This window comes from Gallus gallus, chromosome 4 (assembly GCF_016699485.2).
Source record: "Gallus gallus isolate bGalGal1 chromosome 4, bGalGal1.mat.broiler.GRCg7b, whole genome shotgun sequence".
In the NCBI taxonomy this organism is placed as follows: Eukaryota; Metazoa; Chordata; class Aves; order Galliformes; family Phasianidae; genus Gallus; species Gallus gallus.
Window position 1 is genome coordinate 39,662,409 of NC_052535.1, and position 13,569 is coordinate 39,675,977.

The 13,569-nt window shown below is 41.2% G+C and overlaps 1 protein-coding gene across 21 annotated transcripts in view; it reads right to left on the minus strand.

Moving 5' to 3' along the window:
- TENM3 (teneurin transmembrane protein 3) overlaps window positions 1-13,569 on the minus strand; it is a 1,287,844-nt gene that overhangs the window by 35,364 nt on the left and 1,238,911 nt on the right. For 20 of the 21 annotated variants that reach the window (XM_046940097.1, XM_046940098.1, XM_046940100.1 and 17 more), the window contains 6 exons: window positions 10,522-10,789; window positions 9,997-10,140; window positions 6,780-7,029; window positions 6,349-6,369; window positions 1,425-1,657; window positions 793-947 (listed from right to left, as the gene is read on the minus strand). In XM_046940097.1, coding sequence (XP_046796053.1) covers window positions 793-947; window positions 1,425-1,657; window positions 6,349-6,369; window positions 6,780-7,029; window positions 9,997-10,140; window positions 10,522-10,789 — 1,071 coding nt within the window. The remainder of the gene's footprint in view (window positions 1-792; window positions 948-1,424; window positions 1,658-6,348; window positions 6,370-6,779; window positions 7,030-9,996; window positions 10,141-10,521; window positions 10,790-13,569) is intronic. The other variant, XM_046940107.1, reaches the window with a different exon arrangement.

Here is a 13,569-nt window from a genome sequence, read left to right on the forward strand (position 1 = left end):
AATGAAACAAATTCACCTTCAGCTTAAGATAATGCCATGAAGGTATTTTTCATTTGCTGTAAGCAATGCAGATGAGAATTCTTATATGAAAATACATGCAGCAAATGAAAGATTTTCAAGTGAGCAAGGGGAAGGATGTCAGGATAGCTATTTTATTGAAAGAACAGCAGTGTTGGAACTGTAACATAGGTCAAATTTCCCCTCCAATAAATGTTACACTTTTCTGTATCAGCAATGCATAAATAAAAATAGAGATAGATATCAAAGGCTGGTCTTCATAGGCAGCACTCATTTTTTATTCTTGCATAGCAAACACAACTTACTGCCTTCCAGACTGAAACACGGTACTGTACTCCATTTTTAAACACAGCAGTAGTGACATCCCTTCTTACCTACATAAACTTGTTGAGACAAAAAAATAAATAAATACTCTATTGTACACATTATCTCATTCACTCTAGTGGGCTAAGGATGCTAGTAATTGAGAAAACATCAACGTGCCAATGGAATTGTAACATATCTGCCATTCTTTCAGTATTTACTACTAGACTTAATGCTTCCTGCTGATGGTTTTGCTGTTCTAAACTAAACTGAACTTTATGGGCAGAAAATTGAATACAGCAGCATTATAGCTAAGAGAACATGCTGCGACTCATGCCCTTGGAACAGGTTTCTTTCTCCACAAATACCGCTCCCGAATTGTTATACACTTCACAGTTTTATTTTAAGGTGGAAGAAAGCTGCATTGCACCTGCAGCCCCAGCTCAGCTCTCCAAATGAGTTCCCACGTACCTGGCTGATGTGCATGCTGGTATCACAGGTCAGAGGTCGTGCTGAGGTCAGATCATTGGAGCCAAGCAACGTGGATATTATTCCATTTTGATCCACTTTTCTGATCATGGTCCCATCAACAAAGTAGATTAACCCATTCTTGTCAATTGCTATTCCTTCAGTGAAGAGAATAAAAATCAGGTTATTACACCAGCTGTTAAAATATCAGTAACAAAGGGCCTAAGTGGGGTGTACAGAGTGAAAATTTAGGGCAGAAAAGATGCTCTTAGGCAACGGGTAGTAAACCAACTCATAAACTCACCCTGCGTAACAAAGCAATGTTCACTATGAAATCTATAGTGCTGACTGTGCCTGCTGTTCATTGGAGAGCATGTAAGGTAACCTGGAAAACCCGCTAAGTGGCACCACATGCAACACTGATTTTAAAACTTTACCACTGCTTGCCAAACACATAATCTAAATGAGCATTTCAAAACGTTCAGTAATCATGAAAGGCAAATATTGACTATAAAATCAACCTGGCTCTCTGGCACCTCTATTCCTCAGTGGTCTTTCCCATTGGAAGAAATTATTCGAAACCACGTTTTTGAATCAGCTGCTGCATTAAGCTTGACCGCGCCCTTCCTATTTACCTTTAGGGCTCATGAGAGTTGCCTCGACCGCCTTGCCCCCATCACCACACCGTGCTTCATCAAAGGGCAGGCACTGCTCCCCCGTCCCTCCGACCACCTCCGCGTTCTTTGTCAGGTCTTTGGCACCCGCAAGTGACCTGGGCCGGTAGATCCTGCGCGTGTTTGTGTCAGAAACATACAAATCTCCTGTCACGGGGTCAGTAGCGAGGTAGTATCTGTGAGCTGGGTTGTTGCTGTAAAAAGGAATTACACATTGCACATGCTGTGATTAAGTGCATTGATGTCACACCATGAAGAAAAGGCCTCAGTTCATATGCAGTGCGTACTAACTCATAAACAGTTAAAACCCATGCTGGCTCTCTGGGCTTACTCAGCACAGGTCATGGCGCAAAGCCCTTCTTGGCTCTCCCTTCCTCCTCATGTCATAGGCAGTCCAGCCTACGCTCCTCATCCTTTTGGGACAGACATGCAATTTTGTCTGTGATGCTCAGAGGACCGTCCTGCACTCTGCAACTACAGACAGCTCCCATTGCTGCAACAGGCCGTGTCCAGACAGTGGAGCCTTAAAACTCCCCAGATTTCTGCATGCTTAAAACCGTGAGTCAGTTTCAAACTTTGCAGCATGACCCCAACCCTAGTGTGCACTTTGTGCTCTTATCAACGTATCTGTTTTATTATAATTTATATAAGGCTGCTGGGGTGCACGGTTTATATAATTCATAAACAGATAAGGCAGAGTTCATATTATTAGTTCACAGGCGAAAGATAAGACATCCTTCATAAGTATTTGTTTAATCCGCTGCCTTCAGAGACGTGATACGCATGATTTAACACATTAGGAAATGTCATCCTCTCCACCAGAACACCAAGCGCAGCTTTTCCGTCCTCCTTAACACAGAGCTGTATTTCACATAACCGTACACGTTGGCACAAAACCACTATGCCAACTCGGTCTTTATTACAGTGAAAACATATATTGCTAACCATTTTCCCAGAAATGTACATTTTGCCTCTCCACTGGTGCCGCATAATTGAGAATTACTGCCTTTTCTCCCCTGCTGGTGAAAAAGCCTACCCTGGAGAGTACCTTTTGGGTTGATATATTATGATGTAGAAACTTAACCCACCGCAGTTAGGATTCCTGACCTAATTTACGGCACGAAGAACTGAAATAAGGTCATGTAAACACAGGAGGTAATTTCAGATGCTCTCCTAATGGATTGAATCAGTGTCAGAACAGTCAGTTCCACTTCTGATGTTTGCAAAAGCGCTGCAGAAACACATCTCCCTGTCCTGGTGATATCCAAACATCTGTTCTCAGAACGCCCTGCTTCCCGTTTTGTAAATACATAACTGTGCTAATGTAACACATTTTTATGTACTGCCACTTGGAAAACGCAATGAAAGACCAACAGGAACAACTTGTGAACAAATTATGTCTTTTAGCAGGGACAGATTTTTATAGCTATCCAATTACAAAAACACAGAAAAATGTGTTGCATAAATAGGATTTGCTTTGGTTTTAAGGCTTTTAACACACTGGTTCAGAAGGAAGAAGTCAAGTGAAGCAGACTAATGAAATCAAATACGCAGTGATTAGCACCTCTTAAAAAGCCCTGCTACAGAGCTGGATGTTATACAGCATGTCTGAAAGCGATTAAGTGTGGCCTTACATCCAATTTCTGTCTGCTAGAAACCCGTTCCTGCCAACGTACCAAATAGCTTAAAGGTGTTTTCTGAACCTTCATTTATGCAGAGATCATTTATACGATCACTGTGTAGTGTACGGATTATTTATACCTCCATAGGCTGCAAATTAAATTACACCCATTTGTACGATTACTTTGGTCTTCCAGAAACTTTGCAGACATTTCAAATACAAGCACGCTGCAGAACGTGGAGTGTGCAATTACATTTTATTTCATTGTAATTTAAAAGAAAGTCCTCTCTTATGCCACTAAAATCTAAATTAAAGTATTTTTCTTCACCTCCATTGGCATTGTCTGAATTGTGTTTTTCAGCTGTTGGAATAAAGAGTCATCAAATCAATCAGTAATTTACATCTGACAATCATTTCTATCTAAAAGGAGTTTTTAAAGCTGCTCTCTTTGTAAGTATGAAGACATTTCCACGTTTTAATTAATTCCAACTGAAACAATGCAGTTATTCAGATGCAGGATGAACTCATATCATGATCATGCAGGATCGACTTAGTAGTCATTAGTGTATACTCATAAGAAAAATATACAGCTGATCATTCAAGGGTATTTTCTCAGTTTATCCAAAAAAACTCCAACTACCCCCAAGTTTTGCAACTGAATAGGGTGCTATTGTTAAATCAATGTAAACCCTCCAATGTGCCGTAAGTAGATGCCTTATGGTTCCCTTCTGAGACAAGACAGCAGCCTTAACCTCAACTTTCTTTCCAAGGGAAAGTTAAAAGCTGAGGAAGGAATTGACCACTAATTCTCCAGGGCAGGGCACGATCTTAGGAACTGGGTACCTGACCAGTGAAAACCATGCTTCCCAACCAGAAAACACATGTGCACACTGTGTGCATCAAATAGTACTACAGGGTTAAGCATCCAACACCTGGAAAGCTGTACGGAGATTACTCTACTCCATTGTAGCTTGAAATAATGTTAAAATAATGTTAATGCTCTGCATAATCAAAAACCAAGAAATAAAATGCAGTTGGTAATGTCTCGACTCACTCGACACCACTTTCTCACTGCAAGGAGCTCTGACCACTACGCAGCTACATGTCCACGTGGAGTCCAATAAATACAAATAACAACAAATTAACTGGCTCTAGCTGCACTTTATAACAGTGGCAATGATTTAAAGCACACACTCACAAGCGCATGCACAGCTCAGGCCCCTTCCACAACCAACTTCCCATATTTTCCCAGACCTGTTGTTGGTTTTCTTAATACGAAATTTAAATTTTACAAAAACACACTTTTAAGTACTGCCTACAGTTTAGCTGGCATAATGATCTGTTTCCCATTGCCTTACCTTGCTTCTGCTGTTCTTTCAAACCCTCAGATCACCTCCATTACTCTCCATGCAGTGCTTCATAAAAACACTCTTCCTGAACCATACCCTCCCTTTCACTGTGTGCCTTCTAAACTCAAAGCTGTTTTCAGGCCCTACTGAACTTTCTTCTGTCTCCCTAAGGACTCTCTGGGACACTGCCATAGCCGGCAAGTGACCTTCCTGTCTTCAAAGTCCTTCTAAAAATTACCTCTTCAGTGAATGCCTATAGCATTAATCACACAGAGGCAGCAGTGTGTATAAAGACACCAGCTCAGCTTTCAGACTGAAAAAATGTGAGGTCACCGATACACCGGGGGATAATCTCACCTGCACTCTCTTCCTAACTTAGAGCACGGGCGCCGTGAGGTGGGAGAGGCATCGTAGCCCACATGCAGTATGGTGCCTGCAGGTGAGTAGTAGCAGCTCCCAGTCAGCATTTAAAGTCACTGAATCGCAGAATCACTGCGGTTGGAAAAGCCCTCTAAGATCTCCAGCCCAACTGTCCACCTACCACCAATACTGCTCACTGACCACGTCCCTCAGTGCCACCTCTCCATGTTTCTTGAACACCTCCAGGGATGGTGACTGTTTCCTCTCATCCTATCACTGTTACCTGGGAGCAGAGACCAACCTCCACCTTGCCAAATTCCCATTTTGTATATTACTTTGCATTCCGTGCATTTGTCAAGACAGCGTCTTATCCAGCTGCAATCACAGCCTGCGATCTCACGAGGGATGTATTTCTTTTAAAAGTCAAGTATCAAATGCAAATTAAACTTAATAATGAGAACTTAAAATCACTAAAGAAAAGAAACTGCCCCCAAGTCACACCTGGCAAATAACTTCAAACCGGCCAGACTATGCGTCACCTCCCAGTTCTCATTATTAGCACTGGTGCAAATGCCGTATTTAGTCGTGGAAATTTTTGCCTCATCTGTTTGAAACAATTTCTTAAACACAAACCTCTTCTTCATGAATGACTGTGCCCAGAGCAAAGTGAATTTAAAAAGGCTAAAGGATAACTGAGGTATGGTGCCCTTTGCTTAAAAACAAGGAAGGAAAAGGGTAGGCAGCAAAAAAAGGAGAGGCCCTACAGGGCTGCTGAGCCCGGTACTTAGCAGTTCTGTTACAAAGTCATGCAGGGCTTCACATATCCAACAAGATTTCAGCATGACTTTGGTTTTGCCCACTTTTCCATCACAGCTGCTGTGGTAAAGCACTTCTAAGCATGCACCCTCGTGCATCTGTTCTTGCCACTACTGCACCTACGCCACAATGGAGGGATGCTGTACTACAAACCTTCCAATTCACCGAACCTTCTGTCTATGACAAATCTTGTAAATCCTGGTGTACTTTAACATCAGAACTCCTGGAATTGTCCTATTATATGACAATTTCAGCTTTCACTACTAAGAAAAGTTCAAATTTAAAGAAAAAGTCTGTTAAAACTGAGCCCAAAAAGTCTCAGCATTGGAGGGTCAATGAAATGAACTCACTTCATACTTGCATAATTCTAGTAGTTATATGCCTTTCTCATCAGGTTTGGGGGATCCGATTAATGAATGAGCTTTGGTAGGATCAACAGAAGTGCCAGCAAGGAACGGGAGTGAGAAGATAGGAGCACGCGAGAAAGGAGGGCACATACAGCACAGAGAGAAGCCTGACTGAGGACAGAGAGTGATGAGAAAATAGGAGCTCGTATCCGAGAGGACGATACCGCCTGACGGCTGACATAACTAAAACATATGAACTCATTATTTTTGAAAAATACTCCTCCTTTCTAATAATACATCTTAGAAATGACTAGTCCATTATATGCATTCATTTGTTAAAAAAGAAAAAGGAACAGTTAGAAAAATATAAATCTTCTTTAAGAAATGCTTACCTATGTCTAAAATCTTTATTTCTTGGTGGGAGCAAGTAAAAAAGAACAGAAAAACATTATTAGAAAAATACTCAGAAAGGATGTTAAGAGAGGAAAAGAAGGCAACATTTAAATCTGTCATTAGTGAAGCGGTCCGCTCACCCCGACTATGCAGGTTAACCCTTCAAATCCACAGAATAATTACTCTGAGTAGATTAAATTCTCACTGTTTGGATGTGTAGAGTTCAGATATTTTACCATGGTATTTTTTTTTTTTTTACTTCAGTTTTAAATACTATGTCAAAGGTACTGAAATCTTTTTAATTGACTTCCTGTTGTTTCCACAACCATTTGGAAACTCTGACTTACGCAGTGCCAGAAATGTGTTACAAACATACTATGTGCAGCAGTAATTCACAATTCTCAAGGTCCAAGATGTGAGAAAAACTTACCTTAGCTCGAGAACACTAGTTACATTTCCAGATGGAAATATCCGTCGAACATAGTTGAAATCCCCCACGTAAAGACTGCCATCAATCCCACAAGCTAAGGCAACTGGAGCCAGTAATTTATTACCATCAGCTTGACCATTACAACTAGGGCAGGAGATGCTGCGTCTTCTTCCATTGCCCATAATGCTGCTGACAATGGGGGGTTGCTGAGATATAAACTGATTTTCACCATTTCCTTTGTAGAGGATTCCTGGCAGGTAATGCAAAAAACACAAAATTGAAAGTAGTTTGTTAAAACTGTGCATGTATATACATTAATTGGCACACAGACATTCTGAATGCTTCCTTTTCTTGGTTTGATTCACTTTAAAGGACTTTTACTTGTTTAGCACCATATTTTTTCTCACTACAAGTAAGAGGACTTTTTATTAAGACATTTATAGTTGTGATCAAGTGACAAATACACTAAAACGCACAGAAAGCATTAAAATATCCTCTCTGTTGAAAGTAGCAAAAACTATTTTAAATGTTTCCATTTTGGAATTCTCCTGAATTGACTGAAATTTCACCCCTGTATGGATTATAAAAAAGAAAAAAAGTATTTGCTACTATAGCTACCTATAACTGTGATGTCAATGTCATCTAAACTTGATTACTGCTGCAAACTGGAAATACTAATTAAAGAAGTACTTCAAAAAAGTTGTATCTTACACTATAAAAAGCTCCTTACTCAGCTCACAATGAAAATGTACCTCTGGCAACAATGTCTGCCTCAGTCCCATGTCTGCAGCTACAGGCAGTTATTAAAAATGTCAAAAAACAACAACAACAAAAAAATGTGGTGCCAGGCCAACCTGCCTCTTAAACTTAATTCTGCTTTGAGGCATGAAAGGAACAGTAATTTCGTAAAGACAAAGTGATGTTTCAGCAGTATTTTTCTTCCTTATGCCTCCATAGGAAATTGAGAAGAAAAATGCACGTGTTATGTTACATCTTCAGTCATTTTATAGCATATTAAAATGTTGCCGGAACCCTCAGTATTGAAGATGTCAATGAATCCACCACAGTGCAGCCTACCGACGGTCATCTATCAAGGTGGCGCTCCTGAGTCACAATATGTCTGTCCATGGTATGATCCATGTAAGCCTCATGTCACCTTGTACTTCACAGTGATGCACATTGTACTGGTTGTCTGTACAGTTCCAAAGGCAGTTTGGGGCTGGGGAACACAGTCCTCTTTGAGATGCATTGAGGAAATTGAAGATGGATTCCTCTTTCAGTCCCCACCCCAAAACTGAACTCTTCGTACTGATAGATATGTGGAAAGAATACTTTGCCTCTTTAAATGTTTTAGGTGGCCTCACTACTTGATAATGTTATAAAATTTGGGAGATTATACACGTAAGAGCAATAAACATGATAAAATTGGGAAGAATGAAAATGGTTTATGGAAACTTAATGACAAGTAATCTAAATAAGTAATCTAACTCAAAGAAGGAGAATGTATTTTTCATGAATAGTCAAAGCCAGAATGCATTAGTAGTATACGAAATCCGCTCTCCTATGATTACATCATTTATGACAATCATGGAACCATAATTTTGCCTGAAATAGCTGAGTTCTATAATTTTCATCAGAGGAATTCTACAAGTCAGCACAGTGCAGTATTGCACCTGATTTATTCTGTCATTACCTTGAAAAATGGGTCCTTCACATTTCTCCTCTATTATCACAGACTAAGAGATGCACATTAGACTATTTACTGCAGGAGCTGGGGATGTCCGTGCAAACAGTGTCTGCACTCCCTTCTGAATTAATTTCTCCAGCTCACCTGCCTTGTCATTGCAACTCTCCACTTCGTTTATTCAATTAAACACACCTCACTCTGATAAGTCATTACTTGTCATACGTACTCTTGAACATAATTTAAAGCTGCCATTGATTTGGCTTGTGAACCGAATCAGTCATATGTATGTATTTATAATTGTAGCTCTTTACATTTTCATGTGGATTACCTTTCAGGAATTTGCACTCTTCCTCACCTCATTTTTAAATTAGGTACAATGACACTACAATGTCACCCTTCCCTGTATTTGGTTACCTTGCTTGCCTTATGAGCCAGAAGCAATGCTTTAGGTGATGATTTAGGTGAAGCACATCTCACAAAATAAGGGGAGGCACTGCAGGAAACCTCCGAGGGACACCGGGTACCACAGATGTGATTCTCACCCCTGAAAGAATTCCGGGCTCCTCCTTGCCATAAAAGTACAGTGCAACCAACTCCCACCTTGAGCCATGCAACTTTGCCCTCTTCACCTCTCTTTCAGCCAAATTGTTCCCAATCCCCTCCTGTGCAGCGTTCAGTTGAGGTTTACTCAGCATGGCAGCCACCAGAGAGCTGCACATGGGACCAACTGACCTTGGTGCCATGGCACGGTCCCTAGAAACGTGTCCTGCTGAGAGGAAGGAGAACTCGCTTGCTAGCAACCGTGTTCTGCTCTGACAGCAAGGGGCACACAGGCTCTCACTGCCTGTAGGAAGTGTCATTTGTCACTTGCTGGGCATCAGGCTGACCACAGAGCCCCAGAGAGGATGTACCTCCTGGAAGAGTTTACATGGGAAGACAGTGGAAATGGCTGCTCATCCTCTGGAACAGACAGTACCCGTGTGCTAACAGCTCCCACCAGCAGCCACGCTGTGGCTGGGGATATCATGAGCAGTAGGGAAAAACTGCTGTTATAAATGAGGGACTTTGCCCTGGGAGTAAAGAGCTCTTGGTTTGGCAGGAATGCCCGCTACCTCCACTTTATTTTCACTCACTGTGAGAAATGAAAGTGGAAATGTTGTTCAAAATACTGCTACCATACAGCCGATGAATGCCAACAGCAATGCTGAAACTTATCATCGCTTGAGAAGCAGCGTTTCCTTAGCATCACTACATTTTTAATAACAATTGCAGCTTGGGTTTTTTATTGGTGAACATATCCAACGCAGAGTGACACTGTTTCTGTTAGATGCTATTATTAATGCATAAGTATTTGCAGAAGTAATAAGCATGACATGCACTGTAAAGCTCACAGCATTTATCAGATGCAAAACAACCCATAATTTCCCTCTTTTTTTTTTTTTTTTTTTTTTTAAACAAAGGGAATGAGGTGCCTAGCGTGCAGGGCAGGTAAGCATTGAAACTGGCACAAAGAGAAACCTAACTCCTTACCATTCTGAACGTCCAATACATGATGCTTATCCAGTGTCCAGCCACCCATGTTAGAGGCATCCAGCTCGTAACCCTGCAAAATGGCAGTCCTCTTCTCCCAGAGAGTCAGATCCAAGCAGGACTCATATTCATAGCCCACAGACACTGAAAAAAACAGTACGTTTCCCCATTAAATACAGAAACTTGCTCAGGTGACTACTTTAGGGAATGGAACTCCCTGAACTATGTGCATTCTGCTGCTCTCCCAGGCTACCCAAGAATCCCCATGGCTTTGTTAGAGACATACTGAAAATACAGAACGGGATTCCAAAATACTTTAAAAAGTAATCCTGGCTTATTAAAGTAATTTTATTTATTAAAGGAAGTAGATGAGAACAGGTAGAGGAGAAATCCATTTTGTGCATTATGTCAGAATACTACTGTGTATGGGGAAAGTATGGCTCTCTATTCTCAGTAGAACAGAAAAAATGAAAAAAAAACCAAACAGAAAAACCAAATAAAACCCCCTCCTTTTGGCACACATACCGACAGCTTCAGATAATCCATAGACTCTCTGGTTGTATGCATCGGTTTTATCCCAAATAAAAGTGTAAGCCAGATTTGGAGACGCAGGGAACCATTTCTGGAAAAGTCTCCCCACCACCGCCACCATAAGATGAACCTTCATTAAGTTAAATGGTATCACAGATTGGGTCATTGTGATCTTCAGAACAGATTTATATCCTGCAGCCCTGGAGCTTAAGTATGATAACTTCAAATCGGTTCCTGGTATTGTCGTTTCTTCATGAAGTACCTGCGTGTTGGTAAGAAAAAAAGGCACTATTTGAATGATTTGGAAATAAAACGGCACAATGCAGATATTATAATAAGATGCCTGACACGATGCTACATGACAGTCCATTATGAATTACCATCTAAATCTGGCCTTCAGTTAAGGTTTTAAATAAAAATCAATAAATAGTGGTATTTCACCTTTTCTTTCCTTCTGAAAAGCACAGTCCAACCTCTGTTGTACTGAAGCTGTTCGGCTGATACTTTCTGTTGAAGGATTTCAGAGATGCCTCCTTTATTTTAAGGGGGGAGGTCTGAAGAAGAGGGAGAACGTGCCCAAATGCTTTTTCCAAAAGAGGCAGAAAAGCATCTTTTACCTAAGTGCTGCTGCCCCCATCTTCTAATAAAGGCAGAGGAGCCTCGAAACAGTGCAGGGCTTCAGATTTGTGTTAGGGTGTCTAGTTGCTCCTGTAGTTCATGTGTAACACAGGAAGGGCTTTTCCATGGTTTATTATTTGCATTATCTGTGGATTGTAAATACTTTAAACCTGAGCATTCTTCCATTTATTTCAGAGAGATAAGTAGGATGCCTCAGGGAAAGCTTTTCCATATTTCCTGATCAATATTCACTACTCAGACATCAGCTCACCACTTTCTCATTTCAGGGAGGTGCAATGATTCAATTTTATTTTTAAAAGGTTCCTACCCCTCCTCTACCTCCTCTCTTCCTCTGAGCTGAGGAGCTTCAGTGGGTGATGGATGGATGTGGGGGTTTCTGCGTAACGTGGATGAGGACAGCCAATAGCGTCCTAGCCCTCCATCAGGACAGAAAACTCTATTAGGGAATTATGTCCCTAAGCACTGAGAGTGAGTACTTCAGCTGAACAGTCACTGAGCAGCTCTTCTTATTGAAAGTAAGGAAAAAGAAGCATCTAGACATGGTTATAAATGTAATAGGAAGCAAAGGATGCAGAATCACAAGCCCGGAGCCTTGGGGGTGTCGAAGGAGCACTTCCTGGGGAAGCTCTGTTTTACCTTCCTGTCTCCTAGTCCTTGAAGTCTGAAGACCAAACACTCATCAGTACCACCAGAAAGCAGCCTTCAGGAGAGCACACATACCCCTGACATCAAGCTTGAGACTTCTGTGGGATCAAAAGCTGTAGTGCTGTGTTAGCTCAGGATTTCACCATTGTTCTCTATGCTAGAAAACCCCTAGGCACTGCTTTTAAACAACTGACTGTGTTGAACAGAGTAAAAAAACGAGGTTTTATGTTCTCAAGGAGGGCACCAGATGCTCCACCACTAACTATGTTAGCACTGCTACTGGTATGTAAAGATTCATATGCTATTAATTGTATCTGCCTCCTTCATAGCAGTAACAACGACAGCAACAGATCAGAAATAGTATTTTGGCTCATTGTCTGAAATAAACGCTTAAATCTGATACGTGTAGGCATATGGCTCTTCATCTCCAGTAAGGCTATAACAGAGCTGTGGGAAATAAAGGAGGCACTGGAAGAGACTAGACAAATTAAATTCGGAGTAATTCTTAGTCTTTGAATGTTTCTTTTTTCCCCACCAACAACCTGGCATCGCTGAGAGAAATGACAAGCAATACCATCACCTGGAAGGAGGTGAGCAGCATAATTTCCTTTCGTACATCTAGTCTGCTCTCACTCAGTCCAATATACACACAATGTCTAAGGCAGAGGAGAAGCAAATCTTTTTTGCACAAAGAAAAACTCTCTAGAGAAAAGCAACTGTGAACGTATCCGCTTTCTAAGACTTTGAAGGAGCAACACAAAACACCAGTCAACTTGAGACAGATTCCTCCTCAGGACATCAGCAGGACTCTCATCTACCGCACATTAAAACCGGTCTAACAGATGGAGTTCTCTGTAAGCAAGAGGAGAAAAAGAAATAATACACTTGTAATAGGGCACAATTTCATGGACTTCTCTGGTCTCCTGTTAAGACCACTGTTTCTTTTACAACCTCGACTGCGGCAGAGCAGTGTTAAACACTTAGGTGGTCTTCCGATACTCTTGCCTGAGATAACAGGCAATAAAGAGGACACCTTGAAGTTTCAATTTCCAAGAAATTCCACTGTGTATTTGGATTACTATCAAATTAGAAAGTAGGACACACGCGGTTCTCAGCGAGGTTTAAAACAAAACAAAAAAAAAAAAAAAAAAAAAGAATCTCTATTATTAGTTTCTGCAGAAGCCTCAAACATCTGCTGGAAATCTGACTTATAACTTCCTTCTTTCCATAAAATATTCCCTGTAGTAACTTATTTTCTTGCGAACTTTAGAAATCTAGAGGTAAGGTTATGCATCTCAATCTCTCCCCCAGAATCAAGCATTACAAAGAGAATTAAACAGTTTAATGCTCATCTGAAACGTTAAATCATCAGGCACAGCAGAGAGCATCCTATGGGAGCCATGACAACACATCAATTGTAAAGCAATCGGGAAAGTCACCGGGTATAAAAGTCACATCAGGAATCGCCAGCACGACCAATCTGTCTGTACTTTGTGTTCTCCCGACAGAGTATCACACCACCTCCAGAAAGGCTGATACCCCACAGGGGCTGAGTTATAGCCCTCCCGCCACATTCTAATGGCTGACATTTTACTTATCGGCGATCAAGCTTCTTGGGAGGACAGCCGTGAAATACTTAAGCTACGGGACTGAGACGAGAGTCGCCTCAATTTTCTCAAAGGCAGAGCTTGCTGGCTCCAAAGTTCAAGTGGGTGACTGAGGCACAAAAATGGTGCAGGGCTCCTCATCTCCTGCAAC